An 18,509-nucleotide genomic window follows, 5' to 3' on the forward strand; every position below is an offset into this window, starting at 1 on the left:
CAGATATTACTTTATGCATATTTATAAGATAGGCGGAGTTACTAGCATGCCTTCACCTCTAGAGTAAATATCTGGTTCACAACATGGGGTCTGTGGAGATCCTGGTGTTTTTATTTATTTGGTTATTTTGATGGAAATTCGTTAAAGGGGTTGTATTCCTTATTGATCGATGATTTATAGTTATTAGTGTGTTTTTGAGTGATCATGTCAATTGAATGGGTGTTATACTGGTCAGGCTTTCTGTGGATCCAGAGTTCTTCTGGAGAACATTGAGCACAAAGCAGGACACCCAGAATGGGACAGCAGTCTGTATTAGGGCAAAGTGCTGTCAAATGAAGAACTATTCAACATAGACAATACACATTCTCACACGTTATTCAGAGAACGTGGAGGAAACCCACATATACATGGGATGATGATGAACAGAAACATCACACAGACGTTAAACTAAGCTGACGATCGAACCAGGGACCTTAAAGCTGGAACTCAATCATTCAATATCTAGTCAGCCTGTAAATAGCATGTTCTATCGAGGATAAAAACCACCATGGCTGAAATGATAAGCCAGACTATTATTCAGACTAACAATTGAATAGCTAGTGTGTAGAATTTACTTTGCAGTTAAAGGTCCCTGTCTGCAAAATGTTGGAAAGCCCCTGCCCTAACACTCCCACTGAGTCACACCACATTCTTTGATGGTTTTTCTTCCTTGGTGCTTTTCATATTTAAATTTAACTTGTACTTGTCAATATTGTGACTCAAGTCTTAATGCCTAGCCATTTGTAGTGTAGTCATTACAAAGAAAATGGGTTTTGCACTTCAAAAGTCATATTTATAAATTTAGTATTGCTGGAAAAAAAATGCTTTTTATATGCTTTATTATTTGCTTAAAACATGAAACTCTTTCTTTAAAACACAATGACCATTGCTTGTCTCTAAACATATTCTGACATTTAATTAAAGCTCAGAGCGGCTGGTTAATATAAAAGTTTTACGTAAAAATATGGAAAGTCCTTCCATATTGTCATGCTTTCCAAAAAAATTCGGTTTACAAAAGATTCAATATGCTGCAGTTTCTATATCTGCATTTCCTTAAAGCTGCTTTGAGTCAGTGTTAGTAGTTTTGCATATAAAATTAAACTGAAATGAAATGAATATCACTAGACTATAAAGACAACTTGTAAAAGCTCAAATGCCTTTGTGCAGCAACCTACGTCAAAAACACTAACAAACTCAGTCATATTTGAGGCAAAAATTCATTATTAATTTATATACTTTAATGTAATTACAAGCATTTCACCAGAAAGTTGCAATGTGGCCAACCTTCTGAAAGACAAATCAAAGCAAAGGAAAAGCAGTAAGATGTTAATCACTGTGGAGAACAGGAAGGAGATCACAGGCCCCCTGAGGGAGAGCTCAGTGCTGGGGTGACGGTCTTCCCGTAGAGGGCTGGGCCAGACGGTGCTTGGCCATCTCCACATCCATGTCCACGAATGTGTAACTGTTGTAATTGTGATGTTGCAGGTTCTTGTACATGCTGTTGTCGAACGGCTCAGGCTCGAGTGCAGGGGCAGCTTCTGGAAAAGTCAGACATAAAATAGCAAAAAATTAGATATGCAAAACTGATACAAAAAACAGAACTGATAAAACTTAATGCATCAAATATTATACAACCATTTTGATCGATTCTGGGAAATGTAAAGCTATATATGTTTCTATGTAAGATCACGAAAAGCAAATGATGCTTACAGGATTAGACCTTCAGCTTGTCAGAAACAAAATGCATCCAACGTCTGTCTTAACACTTTAACAACTTTTTACATCCTGGCTTGAAAGCAGTGTTTGTTGGGAATATTCACACTTCTGCCAGCATTGTTTTACAGTAGTTACTTCTTACTCTTTTCCATGTCACTCAACCCCAAATGCTCCCTTTGTCACATACATCAAACTCAAAGGAGTGTGAATGGCCCAAGGCCTCACGTCTGATCTACAGACAATTCATGTCTTCTTTCATTTCAGCTTAAATGCTGCTTTTCTAATTCATTCTCAATTATATAACTCAGTCTTTCTTACATGTGCTGTAGTGAATAAAAGAAAATTACTTTTATATGAAAAAATGGTTTGTTTTTAAATGGCACACATTTAAGCCCTTTAAGAAAAATAATAACTAAAATGTAAATTTAATCCAAGCTAATGCAGAACTGTATGTGAGTTAAGAATATAATAAACTTGGACATAAACAATAAGACTTGAAAAGAAGAACAGAATGAAAAAGCAACAGACGTCAGTGTGGTTGGTGAAGAGTGGGGTTGCATGGAAGACTTCGATCTGAAGGCATCATATTATAATTAGACAGGAAAAGCAAAAGGTGAGAAATCAGCAAGAGGCGATTCAAAGAGTTGACTTCAACCAGCACCATCTACTTGTGATGTCTGACACTGTGACACTAATTAACATATTAACAACATAATCTACAATTAACATCAACTGGCACAAGCTGCAGTAAAAAAGCTTTAAAGAGGTGTTAAAAAGACAATATAGTAAATAAAAAAAAACAAATAAAATAAAATAAATAAATAAATAAATAAATAAATAAAAAAGCAGTAACCCAAATACAGTTGAGGGCAAAGTTTATATGCTTAAGAATATAAAGAATAAAGCGTTTGGATTCGGTTTTCCAACATGGGACGTTCTTCCAAAGAGAACTGAGAGTTCAGTTAGAGATAAAAGTTCAGTATATTAATAAAGCTGTATTGAAAAATAAACCCTAATTCAAAATTCAGTGTTTAACAGTGAAAATGTCAAAAATGTGAAAAACCCCAGCTTTGTAAAAAGACTATTAATTTTAAGGTAACTTGGATAAATAATGTGCATTAAAATTTCAGCAAATGTAAACCCGAATAAGCAGGTACAGAGGGAAAATAGTGCAAATGAATTTTAGACAAAATAATAATAAATCAAAAACTATATAGTGAGAGATTACAGACTTCACTACAATAGAAAGGAAAACAAATCAGAACTGTCAGATTTTAAAGGAGGAGGTAATTTCTAAGACTTTTAGCCCACCGCTCATTCATTCATTTACTCATTCATGCTTGGAAACTGGACACTGGCTCCAGTAGACAGTAGAGGAGAGGCGGAGAACCGGTCAGTTAATAATTCAGTTAATATAGACTGGATTAGTATTAGAAGTCAAAGACAGCTGAACTGGACCAGGACTACTGTATATAAACCCCTATACAGGCCATTAGCAGGAGATTTTTTTTTTTTTCTAAATAATCAAAAGAGGAAAATGTGTCTATGTGGCCACTCAGAGGAGTGAAAAGGGTTTTAAGGGTGATGTGGTGTGTACCCTCTGGTGCAGCTGCTGGTTCAGGTTCAGCTTGGACTTCTGCGTCAGTTATTACAGGAGCGGCGTCCACTAACTCTTCAGCTGCAGCCACAGCTTCTGTCGTCTCTGGTGCAGCTTTGCTTTCCACTTTTGGTTCCGATGCCGTTTCGGAAGCAGAATCGAGGTTGACTTGTGGTTTGTGGTCTGAATCGGTGACAGGTTCTGGGATGGCATTAGAAACATCTGAAGACCTCACCTGTATGTCTGCATTTTTTTCTGGTATAACTTCTGCTTGAGATTGAATGCTTTCAGGTGTGCATGAGACAGGAGCAGGGTCGATTATCTCTTCTGACGAGGCCGCTGCTACGTTCGAACCAGGTACTTTTTCAGTTGTAGGTTGACTCACAGCTTCGCTGACTTCTGGTTTACCTTCAGGAGAACCCTCAGTTGCTCCTACAGGTGATCCCTCAGTTGCTCCTACACGCAAACCCTCAGTTGCTCCTACAGGTGATCCCTCAGTTGCTCCAACACGCAAACCCTCAGTTGCTCCTACACGCGAACCCTCGGTTGTTCCTACAGGCGAACCCTCGGTTGCTCCTTCAGGCAAACCCTCGGTTGCTCCTACAGGCGAACCCTCAGTTGCTCCTACAGGCGAACCCTCAGTTGCTCCTACAGGCGAACCCTCAGTTGCTCCAACAGGCGAACCCTCAGTTGCTCCTACAGGCGAACCCTCAGTTGCTCCTACAGGTGAACTTTTAGGTAAACCTTCAAAAACAGAAGGTTGTCCAGGTTCAGGAACAGCTCTGGTCTTCACGTCTGATGTGGGCCCCTCTCTTTCAGCTGATGGCATTTCTTCTTGTCCTGTTTTATCTTCAGTCTGTTCCACCGGTTTGATCATTTTAGTTTCTGTTTTTTCGTCGTCAGAATCTGAGTCAGAATCTGAGTCAGAATCTGAGTCGCTGGAAGATGATGAAGATGATGTAGCATCACCATCTTTTGGTGCCTTTACATCAGAACTAGTCGGACTTGCTGCATCTTTGTTCGTAGACGTCTCTGCAGTTGGATTAGCTTTTGCTGCCGTTTCGGCTTGGACAGAATCATCACTGACGGATTCAGCTTGTTTGGCATCGACAGCAGTGACATCATCTTTACTCAAAGCCTCACATGAAACTTGAGGTGTTGAGGCACTTGCAGAAACTGAGTTCTCAACTGTCACGGGATCCCTGCTTTGTCTGTCATATTCACCTAATGCAACACCTTGACTGAGAAATCCTGGAGTGGAAAGTCTAGTAGGGAAGGCAACAGTGGTCTTGTAGGCTAGCAGAGCAGCCCTCTCGTCAGGAGCCTCTAAGGCTAAGAAAACGGTAAACGGGATACATAATGTGAGCTGTTTATCTGACACAATCATGACTCCAGGAAGCAACAACATGACTCCTTGTGAACAATGTTTACAATAAAAAACACATCAACAACTCTATTTAAACCATATGACAAAAAACATGCATGCTCAAATATAGTTTGGTCTTATTTTAAAGGTGCGGTTTGTAACGTTTTAGAGCCCCCTGCTGCCTGGGAGATGAATTGTAGTTGAAATATTAAAAAAAAAAACAGACTGACTACATGCATTCTGCTGACTACTTCTACCTCATGAGTTGACTTTTATGCAAAACAAACAGAAGTGAGCAATTGTGTACGAATATTTTAAAAGAAAATGAAAACAAAGCTTAATTTAATAATAATTGCACACATCAGAACATGATTCAGAGTCATATTGTTAAAACTGATCTGCTTCATATATATTATATATATATACACACAAACACACATATAGGCAAACAACTCTTAGTAAAAGTTTGATTTGCAATTTTACCATCCATCAGATATGCATTATATAAAAAAATAATCACATGTGCAACAGTACATAGTCAACATGTGGTGAAATACTTGATGAAATGAAATAGAAAATCAAACAGACTGCAGGTGGAAAATGGAAGAAAGTATAAGAAAAAATATAAAAGTGTGTGTGTTTATATATATAAAATGCATATCTGATGGATGGTAAAATTGCAAATCACACTTTTCCTAAGAGTCGTTTGCAATTAAAGAACTGTTACATGTTTCAAACCATCTTTTTTGTTTTCAAATCACAATCTGCTCCTTTACGTTTTGAAATTTCCCCAAATGGCAGCTTTTATACACAGTAATGTGTGATTTGAATAAGCAGAAAATGTTACTAAAATACATTAATTTTATTTTTTTATGTAAGTTTCAATGTTAAATTGTAATGTCATTTTGTGCTACTAATACAGGAAAGTTGTGTCCCTTAAAATAAAAATGTAGAGTTCTAGACTATTACCTTCTTCTGCACACTAAATACAAATAAACCTAAGCATATACTGTAAAGATATACAAATTGTATATATTGTATGTCATTCTGATACACTGTGGAGCTTCTGTCACTAAAACAATTTCCTCGCATGTGAAAACATACCTGGCAATAGAGCTCTTTCTGATTCTAATCTGATTCTGACATTACATGCACTTATGCCATAAATCCATAAGCAGGTTAAGCTGAAAAACAAAACCCTGGCTACATGCTGATGTTAGGCAGCTAATGAACTGGATTAAAAATGACAAAATGATGTAAAAATTTGTGAAACTGATTATCTGTTAAACAAAACAAAGCTCTGAATAAAAAAAGGCATTCTCTTACTCTTACTTGAAGCTTTCTTTGCTGGCTTCTTGGGTGCCTCAGTTTTAGTACAGAAAGCTGCAGAGAGTGGAGTTTTCAGAGAACCCCAGCCATCCTGCCTGAGGCACTAAATATAAGCAGGAAAAATTATTTATTCCAGAGAAAATTGTTATAAAAGTATATTATTTAAAGCTTTTTAAAGATTTGTAAGAAAAGATTTGAAAACAACATTGCCATTGATTTTCCAAGTGTCTAAAAGTGTATTGAAGAGACGCAAACCATCCTTTCTAAAGATTTTCTTTTAGCTGGTGTTTTGAAAATCAGGGATGTTCAAGCTGTTCCAGAAAAGTCCAGGGTGGAGGCAGGGTTTCATTTCAAACAAGCAGAAGCCACACATGATGCTACTGAAAGCTAATAACAGCCGATTATACAGGTGGTAAAAGGTGTGGCTCCTGTTTGACTAGACTGAAAACCTTCAACCATGTCGGCCCTTTGTGGATGACATTGGACACAAACTGGTCACTGAATTGGACTGAGATCTGTGTAATGATTTAGACACACTAAATTGGTAGCTAGGTATAAAAGTGTCTCAGGTTAACTTTCAAAGTAAAAGGTGCAAAAAAGAAAATAAATAAAGTAAGGATAGATAGATAGATAGATAGATAGATAGATAGATAGATAGATAGATAGATAGATAGACAAACAAACTGATAGATAGATAGACAAACAAACTAATAGACAGGACAGAATAGGACAGACAGACACATAGATAAACAGACCGACAGATAGATAGATAGATAGATAGATAGATAGATAGATAGATAGATAGATAGATAGACAGACAGTTATATCCACACAGTATTTTTTTTTTTGTTTTATGGCCTTAATCAGATCCCGTCACAATTAGTATTTATATAACACACAGTTTGAGATGCTTATTATTGTTTTTTATTGTATTTTTCATGATCACTAACAACCAAAGTATAGACATTAGAGCGGTGTGAAGTATACAGTAATTATTAAAACAGTTTGCTCAGTACAAAAACAGGCGTGTGTGTTTACAGTTATATAAAGTCTAGTTATGAGCTTAATAAGGCCGGTGTGGAGCCGCTATTTGGTGTTGTTTAAAATTCATACAAAAACGAAACACAAAGATGTGGATAAAGCGGTGGTTGTTTTATGTCACTGATGTCACACTCTGATCTATTAGTTCATTAATTTTACCTTCAATGTTCCTAGTCGTCCTAGCCTTAGCATTGAGGTCGCCATCTTTGTGCTCCTGCTATTACTGTTCGTGCAGAAAACGACTTTATGTCAAGCGTTCCGGGGATCAAAAAAGACGACTTGAGACTTTTAATGTAATATAATAGTTTACAATAGCGCTAAGTTTAACACAATACAAATACACTTACAAATGTCACTATAAAGAAACAGAATATTAGAAATCTGTATATACATTCAGTGGCCACCATAATGTAAGCTTTATATTATGTCTGTACTATGGTACCTTTAATTAGAGCAAAGAATAATAGTATAGCACTCTTATATACATGTACAGACTATAGCCAGATACCAGCAGGTGAATTAAGTACATGCCTCAGTGAGTTGACTTGTTTTGTCTTGTCTTGACTTGATTTGTCTTGTCTTGACTTTACTTGACTTTATTTGTCATGACTTGATTTGTCTTGTCTTGTCTTGACTTGTCTTGACTTGATTTGTCTTGTCTTGTCTTGACTTTACTTGTCATGACTTGATTTGTCTTGTCTTGTCTTTTCTTGACTTGACGACTGTCATATTGAGGAACAGTAAATTATTCAGCTAACGGTTGTCCTGTGATCAAACACTGAGACTAATTCACACATACTGTGCATATGGCAAATACGAGCTAGTACATTAACTGTAACTGAACAAAGCAGCTCAGTCGGACCAGCTACCAAGTTGACAAAACACAGGCCAAGCTGTTGTGGGTGTAAATTTTCATTATCAGTGCAGCTTAGCACTTGTGTGTCTTGCTGATGTCACTGCATATACAGTTAATTGTGTAAAATGCTTATACCTTACATTAAATTGAAGGTACTTTAAAACTTGAAATTGGTACTTATCAACTTAATGTAGTCCGTCCCTGTTTGTGCAGTAACATGAAATGAACATCACATATAAACAAAATAGCATTTCTAACTTTTATAATTTTAGTTATGCTGTATATAAAAGTATATGCTTTAGATCAATCAACATACAGACATATTTGCTTCAATACATATTTGCGAGGAATCTATACATTACTCAAAGCAATCAACAGTTAGCTGGCTAGCTTATAGTTAACCAAAGAAACATGGAATATAATAATGATAAGAATCCATATCAAATATTTTATTTAATGCTGTTAAATACAACGTTTAGTTGCTTCTAATGCGCTCTTAGCAGAGCAATTCACACCCTACCTTAGTGTCTCTTCAAATAATCAACCAAATAATATTTGGTCAGCTTTGGGCCTTATTCATTAATGAAAAGGGTCAAATATATGCTCATTGTTGCAATGAATGTTCAGTAAATTGAATTTAACCAACAAGTCGACAAAAATATAAACTGAAAAGATTATTATGATTCGTATTTTGAGATGCTTTAAAATACTTAACAAATGGTTAAGCAGCTGGGTTACTGAGCAAAAGGTCAAGGTTAACCACTGCCAAGTTGCCACTGTTAAGCAACCTTATATCATGGCTCAACATGCACTCTGACCCCAAATTCCTAAAAAGCTTGGATATGTAAAGAAATTTACTGTGCTGTAATGTGATACAACATTGCTTCTTAGTACGAAGCAAATCTGAATATCAAGTTGAAGGGTCTATAGCAGTGATGTTTATTCTCAACCGGAAAAAGCCGGTGTCAGTGCAGGTTTTCATTTCAACCATGCAGAAGCTACACTTGAGTTTACTGAAAGCCAAGTACAACTGATTAAACAGGTGGAATCAGGTTTGACTCCTGCTTCATTGGAGTGTAATGGCAAAAACAATGAAAACTTTTTAGAACATCACAAAAGTTTATTTTCCACAAATTTTCAGTAAAGATCCAGAACCAGGTTCGACACACAGAAACACAGTACACACATACTGTAGATATATTAAATCAGTTCCTTTTCCAATTATAGAAACCTAGAAAGTAGAATGCAGAAAATTGCAGAGTGTAATATTTCTCCTAACCTGTACTGTAATATCGATATGGATACATAGACAGGCTTTTTATCTGAATGTTGGAAAGACTTCACAGTCTCTATATATTAAAAAGCTCAACCGAGGTCCTCGTATTTGTCCCAGGCTGGGGCACATGGTGGTGTAATGGTGTGATAAAATTGTTTACTTGGTGTACACATCATCCAGCTTTGGATCTGTAATAAAAAAAGTCATTTAAATTAAAATCTCAGCCTTACTACTAAATATAGAAACAGAATATCATTTGATTGGTAACTTTGTGTTCATATTATTTCAGGCTTAGTTGATCCTCCTAAATGCAACCAGTATGATTGTATAATTTAATAAGGATGCAAAATGTTTAAGGCACATTGCATAGTTTTGTAAAGAAATGTACAAATTACATTACATTCTATTTAAGATTCTATTTTATTCGAGTATTATGTTACCAAAGGTGTCTCCTCTTTTTTGTAAGTACAAGATTTCAGTATTTTTCCACCACTGTTGATCAGTAACACATGCCCACATCACCTTATGTGTACATTTAACACATAACATGGTCATTAAAATGACAGCTGACATTTGCTTCTGGTTTTAAATCATGTTTTTCTCATTCCAATTATGACTCATGCCTGCCTTTGCACCTCTGTGTTCCAGCCCCAAGCTTTTTTTTCAAATAAAAATATAGACATAACTTATGTGAACAATTCACACACAGAAATGAGTAAAAGACAAATTTGTATTTACAGAATAAAAAGCACAATGTGGTGATAATTTTGTATGTTAAACTACTGTAAAAGTTGTAATATGCTTACTAGGTTTGCTTGTGCTTAATCGTTTAGCTTCTGCTCACTTGTTTACTCGCATGGATGATCAGACTGTATGAGCTCAATAAAGCGTGAACATAGTTTTAGTAAAAGCTGTGTGAATGGGATGAGCAATTAGCTTGGGGCTATTGAGGCTAACACTTATGTAAGGTTAACCCAGGAATAGATTCACCAACTGTATAATAAAAGGTGTGAATTATAGTGAAGTTAAAACCACAATAACACAATGTATATTTACTTTGTATCTGACCTCTATATAATTTTTTTGAAGCATCCATTTGCACATGACTAATAACAATGCAGCAAAGCTCAGATATGGTGGTTATAATAAACCATTGACCCACCAGGGAAATTAAACTCCGGGAATGATTCCAGGTCTCCACCACCGTATAGTCTTTGTAGTTTGGTAATTTCCTCAGCCAGGGCCTTGTGGTATTCAGGACCTGTATCAACTAGAGCACTAGTTCCCCTGGCAATACAGGAAGAAGCAGTTATAGAGACACATAATGTCTAAACAATCATTACCAAACAACAGTGAAATGTTTATTTATTTTAATTCAGAAATGATGTGTTAATGAGACTATTATGGCAAAAATGCCCCATACTGTATGAAGGGAAGCTTTGGAGACAATGTGATCAGGATGGGAAACACTTACGTGCTCATTGTGGAATAGCTGCGAATGGAATCCAAAAAGAGTTTCTGAATAGGGTCCAAGCCAGCTAACAGCCAAAGAACAAAACAAAACAATTAGCACATGTTCTTTCACATACAAGATATTTCTCACAAACTGGATGGATGGATGGATGGATGGATGGATGGATGTGCAGACTGGGGTGGGAGCTTTATTTCAGAAAATAAGGGAAGGTCAAAAAAGGAGAATTGAGTTGAATGTGTGAATGAGAATGGAAAGAGCTCAAATTAAACTACTTTCTAGTGATCTGTATAAGTTCTGTGCTATTGGCAGGAAAATCAAGAGTTAAAATCTCTTTGCTTGAGACTGTCAAGTTTTTACTAAAAGGATCTTGCATATTATTGGATTGTATTCTTCTGCTAAGTAGATTTGGATAAAAGAAGCATCTACTACATTAATAAAATGAGAAAAGAGATTTTCCATGCTTTTTTTCCCATGCTATTCATAAACACCAATGTGTGTATGCATGTGTGTGTGTGTGTGTGTGTGTGTGTGTATACCACCATTCATACGGAAAGAGAAAAAGTTATTACATTATTGGTATCAAACACAGCTCTCCAGAAGAAACAGAGTGTCAAAGAGCAAGCAAAGGAGAAAGAAAACCAGTCTGTTCTAAAAAAAAATCTAAAAGGAAGATATTGAACATGTTACTCCATATTGAAAATTTTGTTTACATCAAACCCAATATGATATAAACAATATGCAATATTTCTCAAAAACATGAAATCATTGCTATCCTATTCTAAACAAGATCTCTGGCAAGAAAGGAAAAAAGGACAGAAATCAGTTTTAACGTTTTGTTTTTTTTTAAACTTTTGCAATAATGTATGAAAGACCACTCAGCTCAAGGTCACGAATACAAAACAGTAATTAGTGGAATTGTCACCGTGAGCAATAATTTACAACTGTATTTTCAAGCACTGGAGAATGCAAAAGTGAAAGCAGGATGGAAAGAAAGAGATATTAAAAAAAAGGTTAGGAAGCTTAAAGAGTACCACTAGGCAAAACAGAAAAGAAAATCAAATACAAATAAAGCAGATAAATGCAAGATTTGCTGAAAGTCAGTGATCAAAGATAAATACAGTGAGAATTTCATACATTGCAACCAAACTAAATCAGCACTGTAGTGAGAAATGGCGATTTGTCAGCCAAAAAATGTAAAGTGTACATGATGCATGCTGGAAACATTGCATGAAGATAATATAACTAGGACTGGGTTGTTCATTATTCAACCTAGAACATGTACAGAAGTACTATCCACTCTGAGAAATGTCTGTTAGTAGAATCTAGAGTTATAAAACTAAATTCCCACTTTCAATGAGTTCATTTTATAATAACATGATATATACTGACAGCAAGCCAAGTCTTTCAAGCTGGATAATACTGAATCTATTTTGTCTATCCAGAGGAAAGGTTTTGTCCAGGTTGGCTTAGGCAAACATTTACAAAACGATTGATGAATGTGGCACAGTGTAAATGGAACATTTTATGGAACTTGCCTTTCATTTCGTTTCGCTAAAGGCTACATTCTGTTGGCAAAGAGGTTTTGTGCCTTTTCTTTATTATAAAGATACCCCAGGAAGGGCTGTTTTCCTTTGTTTCCCATAGTAATCAAAGCAAATACATACTGGTTAAGTTTATAATGTAGAATGATACAAATTTTAAAGCCTTTAAAGTTTTCATAAGACCTATTAAAGATCAAGTACAACTTGAACAGCCACTAGCACTACAATGAGATATCTCCTATAAACATTTCTTGTACATATAACTGGAAATTATATATTACTACCAAGATTTCAGGGATTTAATCTTTTTGTTTCCATTTTGTTAAAAATGTTCCAGGGGGACTTTGGTACAGATTTTAAGATATTCTTATACTTGATCATCTGTGACAATTTCTTATCATAATACCCGTAGCACAAAGGGTTTATGAAAAAAAATCAAAACCCTTTATGATTTATTTAGCCTTGAGTAGAAATAGGCTGATGTCCATGCTAAATCCCAGATTGTGAACACACTCCAGTTTGATTGATTTATTTAAGTGTCTGAGTTCTGTTCTGTAAAGCAGTTAAAATGAAGAAGTAAGCCTATGCCTATTGATTTACTTCAGAATTTAGTAAGTATAGAGAGGTGTAGGTATGGAAGGTGGTGTTGGTGGTGGTGGTGCTGGTGTATACCCTCAGGCGCATCCACTTCAACAGGAGGTTCTGCTGCATCTGTGATCACAGTGACAATGTCATCCTGCTTTTCTGCTTCACTGACAACATCAGCAACTTCAGCTACAGTTTCAACAATCGCTTCCACTACTTCGGCAACAGCTTTAACAGGGACAGTTTCTTCAATGACTTCAGTTACTGCTTCAGCAGCAGCTTCTAGTACGGCCTCAACAACAGCTTCTGTTACTGAGGAAGCCTCAGGTTCTAGAGAAGATAAAGCTTCAGTTGCAATTTCTGAGGGAGGTGCTTCCACTGCAAGTTCTTGGGTAGATTCTGTAGGGGTCACTTCTGTCATAACTTCTGGGACAACTTCTGTTGGGGCTGCTTCAACTATAGAAGCTGGGGCAACTGGCATGGTGGTTGTTTCTGCCCTGACGTCTGGAGTAGATTCTGTAGCCACTGCAGCATTAGATGCTACAGGTGTAACTTCTGGGGCAACTTCTGTAGAAGCTGCTTCAACTGTAGACTCTGGGGCAACTGGCATGGTGGTTGTTTCTGCCCTGACTTCTGGAGTAGATTCTGTGGCAACTGCAGCATTAGATGCTTCAGATGTAACCTCTGGGGCAACTTCTGTAGGGGCTGCTTTAACTGTAAACTCTGGGGCAACTGATGTGGTGGCTGTTTCTGCCATAACCTCTGGAGTAGCTTCTGTGGAAACTGCAGCAGGAGTTGCTTCAGCTACAACTTCTGGGGCAACCTCTGTAGGGGCAGCAGTATCTGTAAGCATTATCTGAGATGTGACTTCTGCAAAAAGTTCTGCAGGAGTTGCTTCAGGATCAAGGCAAACTGGTTCTGGGGTAGATTCCGGAATGGGTATGGCTTCAACTGTGCAAGCAGCATTTGGGGCTTCTGCAACAGGTGCACTTTCAACTACCGCAGCAGCGGCCTCAACAAAAGGTGTAGCTTCAGTAATGCATACAGCAGGAGCAGTTGTTTCAGCAATTGTTGAAGTTTCTTCTGCAGGTACAGTTTTACCCACAGCTTCAGTAACAGAGGAAGTGACTTCTGTTGCTGTTTCAGCAATAGACCTAGCTTCAGCTGTGACCTCTGCAACTGGTGCTGCAGCTTCTACAGCAGGTTTAGCAGTGATTCCAGCGATAGGTGTTGTTTCCACTGCAGCCTCACAGACGTCTGCAAGAGGTGAAATTTCACTTGCCGTAGGTACAGGAACAGCTTCAGCAGTTTGAGCTGCTGCAGCTTGCTTAGGAATGGCTGCAGCTAATGCAGAAACCGCTCCCACAGCAGTGGTGGCAATGGGTGTTACTTCCTCACTGACTCCTGGATAGGATTTGTGTTGGATAAGTTTTTCTATATCAAAGTACGTTGTCTGTGTGGACTTTTCTGTGACAAAAAGGAAGGAGGGCAAACATATAGAGATTATTGAATATTTTCATGCCATGCACTGTCTGTATTTGTATGGGGATGTGGTAGCCTAGTGGTTAAGGTGTTGGGCTACCAATCGGAAGGTTGTGAGTTCGATTCCTACGTAGACCAAGCTGCCACTGCTGGGCCCCTGAGCAAGGCCCTTAACCCTCAACTGCTCAGTTGTACAAAAAAATGCTAAATGCTGTAAATGTATTTGACCACTGGACAAGCAAACTATTGAATACTTTCAACAAAAAGGTATTAGATAAAATATTGCTGTAATATTTTTGAATAACATTACAGGGATATACATTATGCACAATGTCTCAATGTTTGGTGTTTTTGTCAAAAACTATGGCTCGACCAGTAACTTGCTTTCAATACCCAGCCAAATCCAACTTTGACAATGTGCCACAACTATGAAGTAATGCTCATGTTTTTCAATCTCAGGTCTGTTTGGTCCAAGAATTCAGTAATCTTGGTTGAGTGTGGGAACTGTTTTCATCTCTGAGGCACAAAAACTCCAGTGATCAGTAACATTGTGTGCAGACCTGGGGCTGGGTAGCAAGTAATGTGATTGGTGAAATGGCCTCAAGTTTGTATGTTAATGGTAGTGAAAATGCATTAATTTAGAAGACTTTTATGAATAAATTGGTATACTGTATAACTATGCATCTTTAACTGAAACATCTACATCAGAGGATCATATAGGGAAATCAAAAGCACAACAAACTATAGGAATGAGTTAGTGACCTTATTGTGAGCACCAGTTGCCTTTATTTAGGTGACAGATTGCTGATAACTAAACACCGTGGTGCTAAAGGCTATTTATGAAGATCTTTCTCCATGAGTGAAGATCTGAGTAAGTAAACCAGATTTGTTCTGCATTAACATTTCTTTCTTGATTCAGATGTTCTTGATCTGGATATTCTTAGTCTTGGTGTTGGTTATAGATCATTCTGGTGATGTCAGATGGACATGCAAATGCTTTCCACTCTTAGAAACACACAGTGCAACCTAATACAGTACGAGCTATTCACAGGAGTTGCTTGTGGATGGTATGTACGATATACACTTTTGTGGATGTGGTATGCCAGCTCCATTGCGAAGGACACATCACAGGAGTCTCAAAATAGGTTCCATGCATTAGTTTTCTATAGAGGGAATAAGACTGCATTGATTTTCTATCTTTAGAATTTTGTTTTTATATTTAAAATCATTTATCTTTAAAACAATCTATTGGACCTACATTTAAAATTGTCATTAAATGAATAGAATTTTACCCTTTCTAATCTTTAAAGAAATGTGCCACTGTAATGAATTTCACATTGTTTAGCTACTTGTTTAGATTAAGACACAATTGCTATTTTATTTTAATGGTTAATTACAAATGTTGGTCCTACACCTTCAATATACTGTTAACATCTGACCATCACACCTCTATGTGCTTTATCCCCTTAAAAAAGCTGGATGCACTCAATTGTACCAGATGATTTTTTATGCAATTGCACAAACCTGTTCCAGCATGACAAGGCACCTGTTTACAAAATGTGATGCAATGCTGGAGTGGAAGAACTTGGGTTTCCTAAACAGAGCCCTGACCTCAACTCCAGTGAACACCTTTAGGATGAACTGGAACACAAGAACCTGGCTAAAGTGCTTGATCTCGTTAATGAATGAGCTCAATGAGAACAAATCATGACAGCCATGCTGACAACTTATTATCACTAAATAGAGGAGACTAAATCAGGAATGGAGTGTTCAACAAATACAGTACATGAGTGACGGTCACGGGTCAACAAACCTCTGGCATTATAGTATATATATATATATATTACAGATATTTGCATGTCAATAGTGTATGTGTGATGCACCAGCTAAAGACACTGTATTCTTTGTACATACCTTTTTTGGACTTTTTGGACTTCTTGCCCTCCCCAGATTTTGAACTGAGAGCAACAGCTGGGGCTGTTTGTAATGCACTCAAGCTTTCTGCCTGCAGGGCCTAACGAAAGAAAGGAAATTACACTCTGCACGGTATTCCATAACTCTGCACATTTTGTTGGTTTTGCTCTATAAAAAATTTTAAATTAAATAATGTCCATCAAAGTGAAGAAATTCAGGTGTAGGTAAATACATTTATTTTACACTTGAAGTGAAAACATTTGCCTCTTCAACTAGATTTTGGAAAAGCGGTAAATTGACATCTATTTCACAATTTATTAGCAAGTACGCCAAGATAAAACAATACTGAATTCCTTGATAGAAGACTACACCCATACTGACATTCACAAAACCACTACAAGCTTCTGTCACCAAATAAAATAAGGGGTTATAAAACAAGTTATGCAATGCATTTGGGTGTCATATTATGTCATATTAGATCTGGTCTGAGACATATCCAGTATTTATTTATTTTTTTGCCTGAAGAAGACCCAGCAGGGTCAAAACGTTGCTTTTTAACAAATTAATAAATATTGGAGTTTATTTTGTTGCGGACATTACATTTTTTTACTTCAGACTGGTGAATACCCATTGAACATTAAATATGTATTCTACAATCAATCAAACATTTTAACAGAACAACAGTTTAAAAAGAATCTAAAGAAATACTTTAGATCAAATTCACTGAACCATTTTATGCCATGAAAGTGTATGGCTGAGGAAGCTCATCTTAAAGGATGTTACTACCTCCTCTACGATGTTTTGTGAATATATGCTGATATAAGGCTCAGAGCTGTAAGGAGGTCAATATCATATCAGTATTGGTATTGATGATACTTTCCTTCAATAGTTATACTGTATCCAAAATGTGAAATGTTTTATCAAATGTCTATTAGAAAAAATGATTAGTAAGTAAACCCATTTAGGAAGCAAGAATAGAGTTACATAATATCACCTGAAACTATTGGCCTCCCAGCTTTATGAATGAAAGCAATGCTCTTGCAGGTAATGGATCAATATAAACAATAGTTATAGAAATAGCAACTTAGTAAAACATACATATATAAGTCATTTGGTTGTTATATAAAAAGTGAATTTTAATTAGATCTTAATTTTATAAATCTGAGTTAAAGCCAGTTATATTTTTACAGTTATAGAATTAAGTATAATACAGCAAATGTTATGCAATTATTGTTTTATTATTATTATTATTATTATTATTATTATTATTATTATTATTATTATTATTATTATTCTCATTACACATAAAAAATACTCTGATATCAATAACAATAAAAACAACTAAACACTTTCTGTTACCTTTAGAGATCCCAGTCGTCCAATTCTGAGCAAGGAAGCTGCCATGGTTGAGCTTTTTAATCTCTTCCTGTAGGAAATAAAACTTACTGATGTAGTTTAATAACTTTCACTGCAAAAGTAACTTTACATACCAAAAAATCTGTTCATCTTGTTCCTTTTGCAGCTGCAGTGAGTTTGAGTCCTATAACTGGAAGTCCCAGTAATTCCCTGCATAGAACAGGATAAAGCAGATTAGTGAAATATATATATAGTATCAGTAGTATTAAAGTAAGCACTATTAAAATCATTAGTGCAGTTGTATAACAAGTAACAAATATATATATATAACTTGTTATGCAATTGCACTAATGAAGTTTTAAAAAGTGTTACCTTGCAAATTGTAAGGGGAAAACATCAACCAAGTGTTTGTGCCTTGAGTTTCATAACCAGTGAAAACTCCCCTATTCTCCTTCACTCCACCCAACATCCCTCCTTTTTTTTTAACTCTTTTATACTGGTTCCTTCTTTCATTCTTTCTTTTTAATTATATAAGAACATATATTTGCTAATGCAATTCAGTAATGATCACCTCGGATCAATTTTCTAGAATACACATTAACCACATTAAGAATCAAAGCAAAGAAAATCACAATAATTTATGCCTAAATGTGTATTTCAGGACATTCAGTACAACCCAGAGGCTGAGGTTGCCAGATTTGTATTAAAACGCACCAACACAAAAACTTCATCAGGTCTCATGCATACTGTACCTAATAACATAGATTATGGGCAAAAATACAGTTGAGCTGTCTCAAATCAGCTTTACAGAACATAAACATAAAAAAAAGTTATTATAAAGAATAATAAGATTAATATAATAAAAATATTTTAGTAATATTAGATATATTTAAATGTGTTTGGATTTATCCCCACGTCTGAGGTGACTGTGGGAAAT

The 18,509-nt window shown here is 36.3% G+C and overlaps 2 protein-coding genes across 5 annotated transcripts; both read right to left on the reverse strand.

Annotated features, from left to right (window-relative positions):
- Positions 1–1,255: 1,255 nt before the first annotated feature.
- ndufv3 (NADH:ubiquinone oxidoreductase subunit V3) lies at positions 1,256–7,382 on the reverse strand. Of its 2 annotated transcripts, none has more exons than XM_047815217.1 (4): positions 7,248–7,382; positions 6,051–6,150; positions 4,577–4,684; positions 1,256–1,577 (listed from the first exon to the last, which is right to left on the reverse strand). In XM_047815217.1, the coding sequence occupies exons 1-4, from the start codon at positions 7,290–7,292 to the stop codon at positions 1,417–1,419; spliced, it is 414 nt and encodes a 137-aa protein (XP_047671173.1). In that variant the 5' UTR covers positions 7,293–7,382; the 3' UTR covers positions 1,256–1,416. The 2 variants fall into 2 exon arrangements, with proteins under 2 accessions (XP_047671173.1, XP_047671172.1); XM_047815216.1 differs by having other exon boundaries at positions 6,045–6,150.
- A 1,661-nt stretch (positions 7,383–9,043) lies between these two features.
- si:ch211-140m22.7 (uncharacterized protein LOC570370 homolog) lies at positions 9,044–18,226 on the reverse strand. 3 transcript variants are annotated; one of them, XM_047815466.1, is made up of 8 exons: positions 17,945–18,226; positions 17,707–17,782; positions 17,576–17,642; positions 16,217–16,316; positions 12,908–14,287; positions 10,695–10,758; positions 10,383–10,507; positions 9,044–9,408 (listed from the first exon to the last, which is right to left on the reverse strand). In XM_047815466.1, exons 3-8 carry the CDS (start codon positions 17,618–17,620, stop codon positions 9,377–9,379), a joined length of 1,746 nt encoding a protein of 581 aa, XP_047671422.1. In that variant the 5' UTR covers positions 17,621–17,642; positions 17,707–17,782; positions 17,945–18,226; the 3' UTR covers positions 9,044–9,376. The 3 variants fall into 3 exon arrangements, with proteins under 3 accessions (XP_047671422.1, XP_047671423.1, XP_027030451.2); XM_047815467.1 differs by lacking the exon at positions 17,707–17,782; XM_027174650.2 differs by having other exon boundaries at positions 17,576–17,782.
- Between the last annotated feature and the right edge of the window lie 283 nt (positions 18,227–18,509).

This window comes from Tachysurus fulvidraco, chromosome 6, assembly GCF_022655615.1.
Source record: "Tachysurus fulvidraco isolate hzauxx_2018 chromosome 6, HZAU_PFXX_2.0, whole genome shotgun sequence".
Classification (NCBI taxonomy): Eukaryota; Metazoa; Chordata; class Actinopteri; order Siluriformes; family Bagridae; genus Tachysurus; species Tachysurus fulvidraco.